Genomic DNA, 13,819 nt, shown 5'->3' with positions numbered 1-13,819 from the left:
CCTCAACTCTGAGGCTGCAATGTCAGCTGAAATCAATACAATTAGAGCAGACAATATGCTTTAAATTTATATTCACTAAATCTTAACCTTCAGATCAGAATATAGCATGATTAAAAGTGGAATCAAATGTCTTAGTGCCCTATATGTTATAGATAATATTAGCTTTTTTATTAGTTCTGTAGCTGTGCTGAAGTCTGAATGTTTGATATATCAAAAGTTTAGTTTGTAGTAGTGTTTCATGAATTAGTGGTGCAACATCTATCAGTAGAGAAACAAGTCTGAAAACCTGAATGAAAGAAACTTTTAATGTGCTTGGGGGAGTCTGATTTAATCAACTGTATGTTCCTTGTCTGAAAAAAAAATAATTATTTTAAACTGTGTCTAAAATGTATGCAGACTGGCTACACAGTTCCTGATTCCTCTTGGCACATTGATACAACAGATTTGTTGCCTGAAGTTGGTACATGTTTGTACATGGCTCTCATTCAGACTTTTGTCCATCACCTCTTCTGAAGGTCTTCAGACACCCACATTTTGACACTGACAAAATTTCATATTAACAGTTCAGTATTAGTTGCATGTTTTAACACAGAAGACAAAAAAGAGCCTTATTCTTCTGGTTTTGGCAAAAATTTGATTTCAGTAATTTAGAATTACCTTCATGGTAAGGAAAATAAGCAGGGAATCTATCTGCTATCCATGACAAAGCAGTTTAAATTTGATCTATGTTAGGGTTTTATTTAGACAACAGCAAAAGAAGTGGTGAGCTCTGATTTGTGGTTGTTTTGGCCCTGTGATACAGACCAGGTCTCTGGTCTTCCTGCAGGAATTCCTTTCAAAGGGTTCTGTGGCAGTGGCCATGTCAGTCATAACTCCTGTGCTCCACCCCTACCCCTTTAATTCTTAACCCAGGAACACACACAGGATGTCTCTGGGAAGGGAGAGCAGGAGGTGTTCCAGTGGAGCAGTGAAAATTCAGTCTCAACTATAAAAAAATGCAGTCTGGAAAGTCCAGCTGGGATCCATCCCATTACCTTTTTGTTAGTAAAATGCTGCTAAGTATTGTACTAATCTCTGATGTCACCAACAAACACGTTTTGTCCCTACACTACCTTGGTAGTTTCTTAGCTCCTTGCTTGACAGCAGTTGATGTAGCCAGCTTAGAGTGCAGCATTTTGATACTTAATCCTGTGGGAACAAAACCAAAATTTTTTCTGGTTAAAATTCAGAAGCAGAAACCACGGGTGTTACTTGCAGCTCATAATTTCAAGCCAGTCTGCAGGTCTTTAAAACTGATCCTCTCTTGTGATTTTTTGCAATCTTGAGGCAGGTAGTGTTCTACTTTTCTAGTGGCAGTGCCTTCATGCCAGTGAAGAGCAGTGGCTCTGGGAAAAAAAGCCAAACAACTGTACTACTTCCTTTTTCATTAGAATCAGCCAAAAATAAAGAGAGAAAGCAAATTAATGTGGTGAATTATTGATACAGTTATTTGTTTTCTCATACAGTGTTGCAAATTAATTTAAAATTAAAGTATTGTTCATGGCCTAATGGCAATAACTAGTAGTTTTACTTCTTGTACAAAGAATTTGCTTCCAAACTTGCAAGTTTTGCACTTTGACTGTTCTCTTAAAGATAAACTGGAGAGGAAACACACATTTTTATTTTCCAGAAACAAGTTCTAAGAATGGATGAAGACTTTAAAACGCAGGCTCTTGACTCCACTCTTCAAAGTCCATCAGAGACATTACTTGCCATTCGACTGCTGGACTTTAAAACAGGTTTATTGGAGGCAATAGAAGAACTTCGTATAAGAAGGGTAAATATATTTGTTATTTTTTACTTTGTTTTATTTCTGTCTCCTTGCATGCAATCACAGGAAAGCTGCATTAGTGTGGGTAAACTTCATGCAGTATTTTCTTTTTTTTAAAGTATCATATGTTTAGGCAGTGACTGTATTAGTAATGTCTCTGTAGACAGCACAGAGACAACAGGATAACATGGGAATAAATTTGGTGTTCCTGTAATCATGGACAAAGTTGCTACAGTTGATCACCAGGATATTGACAAAAATTATCTGCATTACATTTTTGTATTTCATTTTAGTTCTTCACTTTAAGAGTAGCCTTTGATAAGAAAAGGAAAGAAAGAATCCAAGTCAATGCCAAGTCCATGAATATTATTTAATAGATTGATATAAAATTTGGCAGAAGAGCAGTATTTTTGTCTTATTTTTATCTATTTACTTAGGTTTTTTTAAAGTGCCCAAGAGGGCCAACAGCCACTCTGTTAACCATTATACATAATATATAATGGATTATATAATCCGTTTTATTTTACCATTTTTAGAGGTGTTAAATATTAAGCTAGAGCTCTACAACACTAGCATACAAATATCGAGGGGTGGGATGTTTGTTTTGTTTTTGAAATAGGAGTTGAATAATTTGTAGTGCTAAGGTAAAATGGCTTCTGCAGTGTTGGAAGCAGCTGTATTTTGCTATTGTTCCTTTTTTGTTTATATTTTTCTGTTTGATACTTTTTCAGTTGTATATACATAATATGTTGTTTCTATTTGTCCCCTTGGTGTTTCTTAAATGATGTATTTTTTAAAATACTGACGTATATCTCTCTGCATTTGATGAATTTGACCTGTTCAGAAGATGTGTATTATTAGCTTAAAAATATTAGTTTGATGACATTCTTGACTTATGTTTATTTTGATCTAAGTTGAATGCTCTAATCCTCTCTTTACAAACCATAAACAAAAGAATGACAGCTGCCATTAAAAAAAGAAAAAATTCAAGAGAAAGCTGCATGATCCTACATTGTTGAAAGTCACCCTGGTTTGATACAGACTTTTGTTATGACTGTAGCATTCAGTCTAGTCCAACTATTTTTTATTAAAATGTAAAGTCTGAAGAATTTAACTTTTATAAAAATTTAAAAAATGAAAAAAAGTCTAGAATCATGAAGGAAGAAATGTTTTAACGCCATATTTTGAGGTTTCTATTAATGCAAATGACAGTAGCTGTTTTAGAAAGTAAGAACATTTTTTTAGAAATTAAGAGGATTCTAGGGAAATGAAACATTTAGTGAAGTGTATTGCAAGAAACAGTTATGATTACAATAAAATGGTGAAGAGCTTGATTTTATTTAAAGGAATAGAAAGCATTGAAATTTATATTTTTCAAAGAAAAAGAGGTGATTAGTATAGATTTCAGTTTCTCTGCTTCTGAAAAAAGGACAGTTTTTAAGAACAAATTCCAGATACGTGGTTACTAAAGGTTTTGAGATAACTCTTGTAACTGTTAAGATCAAAAAATACTGTATCAGCAACTAAAGTTTGAATGAACTGTTTTAAATATTTTTTTTCCCTTTAAAATTTGTCTTATGAACAAAACTCAGGAAGGATATCCACATAGTGTAATAGAAGTTGTACTGGACTGTTTAGTTCATGAGGGATATTCTAATTATAGTATGACACAATCAGGAACTGTAGTTCCTATGAATACCGTTTGATTTACCTGTATGAGAAATTGGATGCTCAATTTTGTAGGAGGTAGACTATGAGTTCAAAAAAGATAATAAAAGTACCTAGCAGCAGTTTTGGCTGCTTGGACACGAGCCAGCTGTACTCTGTTCCTAAATCTGTTCAGGGTCAAGAATTGAGGGGGCTTGACCAATCCACAGCCCATCTTGTAAAACTACAGCCTCAAGCAAACACTTTAGAGAAGGCTTGACACTTTCTAAAGGTTATATCGAGTAAATAAACCATCAAATTACTCCTCTTTTATTGTTATGGTAGTCTTTCTTATAAAAACACTTAAATCCATGTAGTCCTAAGGCATCTAATAAAAAACAAACACTTTTAAGGTTTTGTGTTTTTTTCTGATACCTCATCAAAGTTATATATAATAATATTCTCCGCAGCAGAAATGTTTTGCTTGACTAAACAGCAGGTGGAACTTCTCAAAAAAAAAAAAAAAAAAGTTCTTCACACAAGTTGTAAAAGCTCTCAATTCGAATTGATAAACTGTAAATATCCTTTGGAAGAAGTAAAAAGGATGGATAAGGATTATAATTGTTAATGATCTCACATGGGAACACTTTTATAATATAATTGTCATTGTCAGTTTACTATTTATGATGTTTATTTTTTTCTTCAACAGTAGTTACATATATACACATTTTTGATAGCTTCCAGAATTTTCTTTTTAATTTGGGAGTAACTTGGAGGAGTGTTGTTCACTTAGAACTTAGGTTTTTTTAGGCTCACTTAAAATGGAATGTAGTGCAGTTTTCAAACTTGTATTATTATATTTATTTAGCCAAATATATGGTCTCTGCTATGGATGTGGGAGTCTTAATATAAATGTCTTAAATTTTAACATATTGTTTCTTAGAAAATTTGTAAAGTTTCCACAAAAAACCCATCATTTTTGTATTTTCTTAAAGAGACCTCATTAGGATTTAAAATACTTATCCTTTTTAAAATCAAAAGGTTTTATGTGCTTGATGGCAAATAGTCTACCAGTTCCATTATTCATAAAATATTGTTGTTATGTGCTAAAATTATTTATTGTTTATATAAACCATAGGCTTGCTTAGGAGTGGCTTCCTGTGCCTAAGTATGTGTTACTTCTCTCTAAACTGCTTGTTAATCAAGGCAGTCAGTTTTGACCCTAAAACCTATAAAAAAGATTTCAAAGTCAAAAGCCTAGTTTAAATCCCTTTGAGACATGTTTTGCCATTTTATTTCTCTTGAGAGTACAACGTGTATGAAGCATTATAGAGAATGAGAAAGGATTACACAATCTTCTTCAAAACAGTTTCACACAAATTGTTAAAGTGTTGTAAATATTAAAAACCTGGAATCTTTGTATTGGGTTTAGGAAAGAATTGCATTTCTGAAAGATTCAGCATACTTAATTTTTTTTAGCTAAAACCTTGGTAGTATTTGCTTCACTGTGGAAGGAGGAAAAAACTCAGTTTGTTCTTTCACTGTTTCGTAGAATTTAGTATTTTATCCAGAGGTGAGGTTTGGTGGGTTTATTTGGAGGGTAGGGGTGTAAGTAATAGTTTTCACTGTTTCCCTTGAGTGTTACAGGGTTCTGGCCTGTTGAGACGAGATTCCATTTTGAGAGTGCTTGTTTTTCCATAGTTTTAGAATGCAGTTTTTAAACTGGAGTGGGGAAGCTGAACTCAAAACAAGCATAAAGGTGCACATAATATATAAAAATCGTAGTAATTCAGAGAACACAGTTCAAATATTGGGAGTACTCCTACCCTCACACAGTCAGTTTGGCCCTCGTTGGAGTATGTCCAACAGAAGACCTCAATAAATGTTACCAGTGCCCCAATTCATAAACGAGAAGTCAATCTTACTTTCAGGTGGTCACTTTCTTTAGGTGACCATCAGTGTGCAGAGAAAGGCAGGAAACAAGCCTTCCAAAGCTCAGAACACAGAAGTGTAGCTCTCTGGATCTTTAAAGAATATTCTGTATTTTGTCTGTACGCAACAGCAGGACAGCAGTGAGTTGCTTATGATACACATCAAAAGCCTAAATACTGTTGTTGCAAGATGTCATGACTGACAGAGCAAAGTGTTCTTCCTTTGAGTATCCTGTTACCAGTCCTTCTCTGGATAGTGAAGGAAAGCTTCAGGCTACTCAGATTTTCAGGTAGCTCATCTTATGAAAAATGTTGATTATCCATGACTTCTGTTTGACTTCTTTCATCTGGGAGGTCAGGAGGCTTCTTGGCACAAAAGGTTATGATAAATATTTCCCTTTTTCTGTAATAACAGAAGGAATTATTGACACAACCATTTCAGTTGTCCTGGGACATGTCAAAAAAGAATAAAGGTTCAAATGTTGTGAGTTGAATAATTAAGTTGTCACAAAGATTTTGGCTGGTTAACCATGCTTATCTGTATCTGACTTGATACAGAAATACTTATTGCAGCTTGCTGTATTTCTCCATCTCAGTATTTGAATGTTGCTCATTAGAATATTCAGGCAGAGTTCAACTGCAAAGTAAAATCTGGCTTATTCCCTTTTGAGTCTGGTTTTGTTGTAAAATGCAGAAGACAATATGTATAAACAAGGAACTGCTAATTAAGAGATCTATAATGAGAGCTCCTAATAATCTGCTAGGCATTTCAATCCAAGTTACTTATTCTACAAGTTTTTGACCAGCTAATCTCATCTGCTATTTTACCACATTCAGAGGGTTTTTGTTTCCTTTTTCAGTGTGCAGTGTGTAGGCAGATACAGTTCTTGTACTGAACTGTAAAGTAAGAAGAGTGCAGTTACACAACTTACATCCATGTTTGATTTGCAGGTCCTGTCTTATGTAAATGTGTTTGCTGTGTTGTTTGTCCTTTTTTTAATAGGAAGCAGAGATTAATTATGAGGATCAAATAAGTAAAATGGTTGTGGAGAAGCAGGAACTTGAATGGCAGAAGGTAACTTTCCTACATGGTTTTACGATGTTAAATGTTGGGATTTAATATTAATATGGATTTTGATTCAGAACAGTTCACCTTTTTAAGGTTATTGTAGATAACAATAGTAATAGTAATAGTAGAATGATGTAACCAATAGTTTATTAGCTGGTCATGAACTTCTGTTGTTCCTGTATTGATTTGTATTGTGCCAAACCTGGAAATCAAATTAACAAAGGACTACCATCTAATACTTGGCATGACTGGAAGTCTTCAGTCAAAAGGGATGTAACTATTGGCACAACAAGACATTTAACTTGCCATGAGGCATGTTGCCATGTTCATCTGGAGGAAGTTACACAGCAGCTTCTCTGTATTATGCTTGGCTTTGGCAAGTGCAAGTACTGCTGCAGTTGTACAAAAAACTTAAATGTTTTGGGGATGGCAATTTTTCCAAAAAATTATTTTAAACAGAAATTTATGTTAGGCATACTCCAAAGCAGTTTGTCAGCTTTTAAATTCTCAGAATGAAGTTTTCAGTACAATAAGTCTAACATTCTTCTTTGGGTTAGGGTTCCTGAGGTTATGCTTTCATAGGGAATCCATTCCCTTCTCTAATACAACCAAACCTATGACCCCTGGCACTGGGTCACAAGATAAAAGGCTCCATTCTCTATATTTTACGATCACAGAAAAAACAATAATTTCAGCTCTATCCTTGATCTTGGAATATTTCACTATTTAACATCTTAGTAGCAGAGGAAGACTATTTCATCTTGGAGTTCATCTTAAATTAATAATCCTAACTGTGGGCTTTTTTTTTTTTTTTTTAATTTTTTTTAAAGATATATACGTGCTCACAGAAACAGGAAACATTTTATATTTTTAAAAGCAACAGTGCTTTCAATTTGTAACCTTTCTTTGCTTTTCTTAACCTAGCATTTAAATTCTGAATAATCTGTGTTCAAAAGGGATGACTTCTCTTCATCCTGAGAATTTAACAGCAATTTAATTTACACTTAACTGCCCTTTTCTTTGCACTTTGCACTTCTACACTCCCTCGCTGGAGAACCTGGGCCTTTGAACAGATTTCTAAGTGAAGACTTGAGGAAAATATTGCTCAAGATTTCATTAACACATTTTTTAATATTTCTTCAAATAGCATTGTTTGTTAGATGCAAATAAAGCTTTCTCTACCTATCTTACAATGAGTTAATGAGGATGTGCATGAACATAAACCACTTTACCTCCATGGATTCTTGTCATATGCCACAGGGCAACAGCTCTCACTTGTGGAACTTGAAAGCAGCACCAATTTACTGGAGAAAGGAGCAATTTTAAAATGGGCTTTATGTCTGAAAATCTCTGTTTCTGAATTAAGACAGGAGAAGAAATTAGACTTCTCATTTACAAAACAAATCAGTTTATTTTCTCACAGTCATTCCTGATTTTTGTGCAGTCACTATTTAATAATTTCCTACTTCACACTAATATTCGAGGTGCCTTCTAATGTTATATAGAAACATGATGCTTAAGGATGTTAAAGAGCAAAGTGTAGTATTACTCTGAGATTATGATATTAAATAAAAATAATACTTAATTCATGTTTTTATGGATAGGAGTAAGGCCAGGTAATAGGATGATACAAACATTACACTATCACCTTAAACTTAGTCTTTTGTGCCTTCCTTCAGCTTCTTCATGAAGTTTGTTATATTACTGAAGTAATAAAACGGAAGAGCAGATTGTTTTTTTTCAATGCAATTATATATTTTAATGGAGATTAAAATTAAAACTATGCTATAAATACCTGGAATTGTATCAGGATGGTATCTTAAGATGGCAATGGGTGTTGCTTCTGCAGGTTTGTAGGATGGGTAAGAGTCGCTCATGTCAGTCTAGCAAGAACAAATCTGAATTCCAGAGGTGAAAATTATTATTTGCTACAAGTTAAAGAGAAACCACTGCCAAAAAGATGATTATCAGTTACCAAACCTCCCTTGTTAGTCTTTAGGTTTTGTTTTTAATCAATCACGTCTTAAAAAAATATTTAAGAGGGAATAAGTCTTTTTTTGTCTTGAAATATTATAAATACAGTTTGCTGTAAGATTATATTGAAAACACAATATTATTATTATTTCACATGAGCAGGAAACTCTGCAGCATCAGACGGACACATTGCAACAACAAAATAAAGAAGCTATGGCAGCTTTTAAAAAACAGGTATCAAAATAAGGCCTTCTAGATTTAACAATGAGATTTTAAAAAATTATGGCATAGTAGCAAGTTATCAGTTGGTATTAAATATTTTTCAGTTGCATATAAAATGTTAGCATATACAGCTCAAAGAAATAAAGCCTCTTTCTTTCTCCCAAACAGTAGAATGCCTGTATTTTGACACTTCTTCCCAGTAAGCAAACTTTCCTGGGATTTTTTTTTTCCCCTAAAAATTCCTAGAGAAGATAATGCTTCTTTTAATATATTTTTTTTCTTGCAGGGTGGTGGGGTGGGATGGGGAGTGTCCCTTCTCTCTAAGATGGTATATCCTCTGCAAAGTTAGATTCACAAACCATGGTAAAAGATCTGCAACAGAATTTATTCAGCATTTGAAAGTGTCTTTGAGTCTTTTAGATGGAGATTGTTTTTTTCTTCATAATACATAATCAACACATTCAAGTGCTCAGAGAGCAGTCTTGGGAACTGAAACTGTTCCACACGGTGATGAAGAATTTATGGCTAAAGCTGCATCACAGTCTTATCCCACAAAAAAGGAGCTGACAAGCAGTTAGGTTTTTCTTTCTTGAAAAAATAATTTGTGGTTCATAAGCTTACTGCTTGTTTGTCTATAGTTAAAGAAAAGAAGCCCAAGATAATAGTAGGGTAATAGTGTTACATTGTCTTGTCAAGGTGCATGAATAAAATTAATCCTATGTGCTATTGATTTGTTGTTTCTTTTTTTTTGTTTTATGCCACTGACAATCAAGTTACAGGCAAGGATGTTTGCCATGGAAGAAGAAAAGGTAGTCCATTACTTATTATTTGTCATCTAGTGAAGATGATAAGCAAATGATAATGCTATATAACTTAACAAATGTATTTTAAAAATATCACAATTATATTCTTTTTCTTGCTATAGCCTTTGCAAAAGAATTTTTTTTTTTTGACCTATATTATGTTTGGGTTTTTTTGTTTGTAGACTGTAGAACTTTTTACTTACCTGTGAAATGTCACTTTAAAAATCTGCTTACAGTAAAAATCAATTGCAGAATAAGCATTCTTTCATGGTTCTATATGGAAGCTATAAAAATTCATTTTATTTTCAGAGTTTTGGACAAATTGTCATAAGCCTTTTTCATGCACTGTATAACAATTCTAACTGGCTTAGTAAAATTGGATTTTAAAAGCACTTTTATTGATTTATCCAAATTGGTTTCTTGAAGAATGCTGTACCTAAACCTGAATTTCTGATTTTTTTTAACTAACTGAATTTTTACACCAAGCTGAGTGCCTGCTGCTTCTTCTGAATGAAGGTTTTGCATTTGGTGTGCTAGAAGCCTGTTCCAAAGAGTGAAGCCAGTGAATTCATGTGTACTCTACATTTTCATTTAAATTTCCCAATGATTAAGAGTAGATAAATGTTATATTTTTACAGCACAGAAATTTGCAAACAGGTGAAATTGGTTAAGATACCCTGTTTGTCCACACATACCTATGTACTAGTCCTTGATTTGTATTTTAAATGACAGCATCTGTTAATGACAGTTTCTCTTTCAGAATTCAATTGTAAGCTGATGATTTTTTTTTTACTTGTCTCTCTCACAACACAAAATTTTAAAACTTAGTGACCAGTCATTAGTGATGAAAATACACTGCTTTTACTTTTTGCTTTATAGCAACATATATGTACGGTTTAAAATAATTTAGCTGAATTTAAACTGTTTTCAGCCAATGAAAGGTTCTGTTATAGTGAAGTACTGCTTTATTTTCCCAACATTCTTGATGATAAATTCTTGTTGTAAAAGCCTTTATTCTGCCCAATTTCTGAAGTAGAGCTTTTGTTGAAAGGGAAAATATCAACTTGCTGTAGAAACAAAAGAGAAAGAAATCGATGGACTGAAAGAAGCATTAAAAGCATTACAGGTAAACTTGTTTTTGTTAAATAACTTTCCTGGCTGTGCAAGTGGTTTGGTTTTAGTAGTCTTCACTTCTAAGGAAATAGTTGTTTTTAAGAGGGTCTTAAAGACCTCTTATTTAATCTTCATGCTACGTGTGCACCACACTTTCTGACACAGGGTTTCTGATATGGTCTTCAGTCAACACCACTTTAAATGAGCTACTTTTCTTTTCCTCAGAAAGGACTTCTTCTTTCTTCAGAACAACTGCAGGTTCTGTAAAAGTCCAAATAGTGTCTGAAATGTTCTTTCTTTTCACTTCCAGAGTCTCTTTCTTTCTTTCTGTTCTGTTCTTCTTTTCACCTGTCTGGAAACTGGTTTGGGAATCCTAAAGAACAAGAAGCATCCATACTGGTCCCGCAGCTCACAGTGCTACCTGGTTTTTTTTTTATTATTTTCATTTCACTGAAGGGTTGTGTATTTACCACATAATCCATGTTTTTCCAACTCCTCTTTGAGTAAAATTCTTGCATGAATGCATGATTTACTCTGGTGCTGCTTGTTGTTGTTTCAGTACCTTGTACTTGTTACTTGGTGTTGGAGCACTTGTGGCCATGATTCAGTTACTTGAAATAAAGGAAGGGACATAGCTTGCACTTAGTTTTCTTTTAAAGACCAAGGCAGATATGTTGAAAATGGATTAAAAAGGGTTTGGAAGATTTTTGTTCAGCACAGAAGAGAATGAGCATTGTAACCCAAAACTGTGTGGGGTAATCATTGGTTGTATTGACAAAAAAATGGTTATAATGGATTACAAGATTTTGCAACATGTTTGGTTCTTCTTAGCATTCTCTTTTAATGGGATGTATTCAGTAGGCATCAGACTGTTTGTTTAATCATTTAGTTATCACTCAAGGTCTTTTAAGATCAAAAAAAAAGAATTATTCCCATGGCTGGCTGTGTAGTAACTGTAGAGGAGTTTGTTGCCTTAGCCAAGCCTTGGTATAGGACAGATGATGTAGAATACCCCTCCATGGCCTGCTGAACATAATAAACATAATACGAGGACAGCAGGGATAATGAAAGATTCCACTGGCCTTAAATGTTTAATGTTCACAAATAAAAAATAAGTGTACAGATCTAGGAAATTCTGCTGTGACTTGAGGAAGCAGGAGGTCAAAATGAACCTGTGGGTCCTGAAAAATAGTTTGGAAATCAGCCTAAACTAAGAGTGAGGAATTTCCAGAAAGTCAAAATTCTACCTTAAAATTATAATAATTAGTAATAAATAATAATTTAGTAGTAATAGTGATAATAATAATTTAGTAATAAATCAGTGTAAACCATTTTTACATATTTCAATGTTAAAGAAAAAATTATGTAAATTGATCTAGTAAAAAAGCAGCATCAATAATTCCAAACCAATATTACTGTTTTGAATTAGCAATAAATGCAATTAATTCTTAAGTTTGAAATTTCTTAAATGGTGGTTGTTGTTGGAAAAAATCAACTACAATTTAATTAATAGCCCTCTTATTTTACAGATATCAAAGTACACTTTACAAAAGAAACTGAATGAAATGGTAAGAAATTAAGAAAAGTAAAAATAAGGAACATCTTTTATGAACAGAGAATGTTTGCTTGGACTATAATGCAATTATTACCCAACTGTAGTGCTTAAATGATGTGTAATAATTATTACAAATAACCAAATGAGGTGGTTTGAAAACCTTTCAAATACAAGGTTTTTAGTTTGATAGTTGCTCTTTATCCTGTAATTTTTTTTCTCTTTGAATTAAAGTATAATTTCTACATCTGTTCTCTTTATAGATTAGAGTGAAGTTTTTTTATAGACTGTGATTTCAATAATGTAATTATATTACCCTGATGGAATCTAGCACATCCCTCTAAAGAAGTAACAGAGAATTCCAAGCAGCTGTTAGGCTTGCTTCTTCTTTTTCTTTTTTTCTTTTTTTCTTTTTTTCTTTTTTTCTTTTTTTCTTTTTTTCTTTTTTTCTTTTTTCTTTTTTTCTTTTTTTCTTTTTTCTTTTTTTCTTTTTTTCTTTTTTTCTTTTTTTCTTTTTTCTTTTCTTTTTTTTTTTTTTTGTTTTGTTTTGTTTTGTTTTGTTTTGTTTTTTCTTAAAAAAAACCTGATAATGTTTTTCCTCTCACCCTTTTTCACTCCTCTTCTCAGAATTACTTCTTAACAACAGTTCCCCTGAACAGTTTAGCTTTCATCCAGTCCAGCTTACTCCCTTTGACACAGAGAATAAATTTATATGGGGTGAAAGCACAGTTGGTCTGAACCCTGTTGTCTCTTTTAGGAAGTGAAAGAGTGAGCCACAGAAACATTGCTAAGCTTGATTGAATAAATGCTGTGAAAATTCTGCTGCTGCTCAACTGGAAAGAATAAAGATAATATTGTCAGACCATTACAAACTGTGATTTTAATTAAGAAGCTCAAAAAACTAGAGTCCAGTTTAGCTTTAAGTACCATGACATTTGTACTGAAAGTCATCTTCAACGCTACAGTGGTTTTACACAAAATATGGTGAAATTGAATAATGTGCCCTCTGACCTGGGAGATAAGGCTACAAGTTAAAGATCAAAGGCAACATAGAATGTGTCTTACTTCACTTTTAAGTTGTATATATTCTTAAAATACATCTAATCTAAAAATGTGTTCAAAATATATGGAATTAGTGAACTTGGATTTAGGCCTTGTCACACAGTACCTTTCTTTCCTAATTTACAAGCTCAGTCTTCCATATGGATAAGAATATTTATGTCACAACACCAGAAATACATCTGTGCTGCTTAAATATCTTCTTTTCTCATGTTTATAAACTTTTTCAATAATTGATTATATGAATATTTTGAAAAATTGAGGTACTGGGACTTTGATACTGAGTATGGACATTAAATGCTATTGAGTGATGAGCAAGATATTAGAAATCCTTACATAGCACTAAACATAACACGTGTGACTTCACCATGTTTATAGGAGATGCTATGATATGAAATGATGAAAACAGGAACAAAAAAAAACTGCTAGGAAAACAGAAATTAATTCTCTGATATAACCTTATACACTTATGGGCTAATACATAGATTTTTAAGCTAGCTTAAATTCTACCAATTTTACTTCTTGAGTAGCTGCACTGGAAGAAATGGTGCAGGGATCAAAGTAGTAATATTCCATCTAGAGCCTCTTAGTCAGCTATCACAAATGGCAAATTATTTAAAAGTAAAATGGATGAATTTC

The 13,819-nt window shown here is 33.1% G+C and overlaps 1 protein-coding gene across 1 annotated transcript in view; it reads left to right on the top strand.

The window, feature by feature from the left end:
• CCDC73 (coiled-coil domain containing 73) overlaps nucleotides 1-13,819 on the top strand; it is a 44,708-nt gene that overhangs the window by 7,592 nt on the left and 23,297 nt on the right. The window contains 6 exon segments of the mRNA XM_030451489.1: nucleotides 1,670-1,816; nucleotides 6,392-6,463; nucleotides 8,594-8,665; nucleotides 9,427-9,462; nucleotides 10,508-10,582; nucleotides 12,099-12,137. Coding sequence (XP_030307349.1) covers nucleotides 1,685-1,816; nucleotides 6,392-6,463; nucleotides 8,594-8,665; nucleotides 9,427-9,462; nucleotides 10,508-10,582; nucleotides 12,099-12,137 — 426 coding nt within the window. The 5' untranslated portion in view covers nucleotides 1,670-1,684.

The sequence above is a fragment of the Calypte anna genome, chromosome 5 (assembly GCF_003957555.1).
Source record: "Calypte anna isolate BGI_N300 chromosome 5, bCalAnn1_v1.p, whole genome shotgun sequence".
Classification (NCBI taxonomy): domain Eukaryota; kingdom Metazoa; phylum Chordata; class Aves; order Apodiformes; family Trochilidae; genus Calypte; species Calypte anna.
Note: the sequence above shows the minus strand (reverse complement) of the source record. Positions and strands in the feature narration are given on the sequence as shown.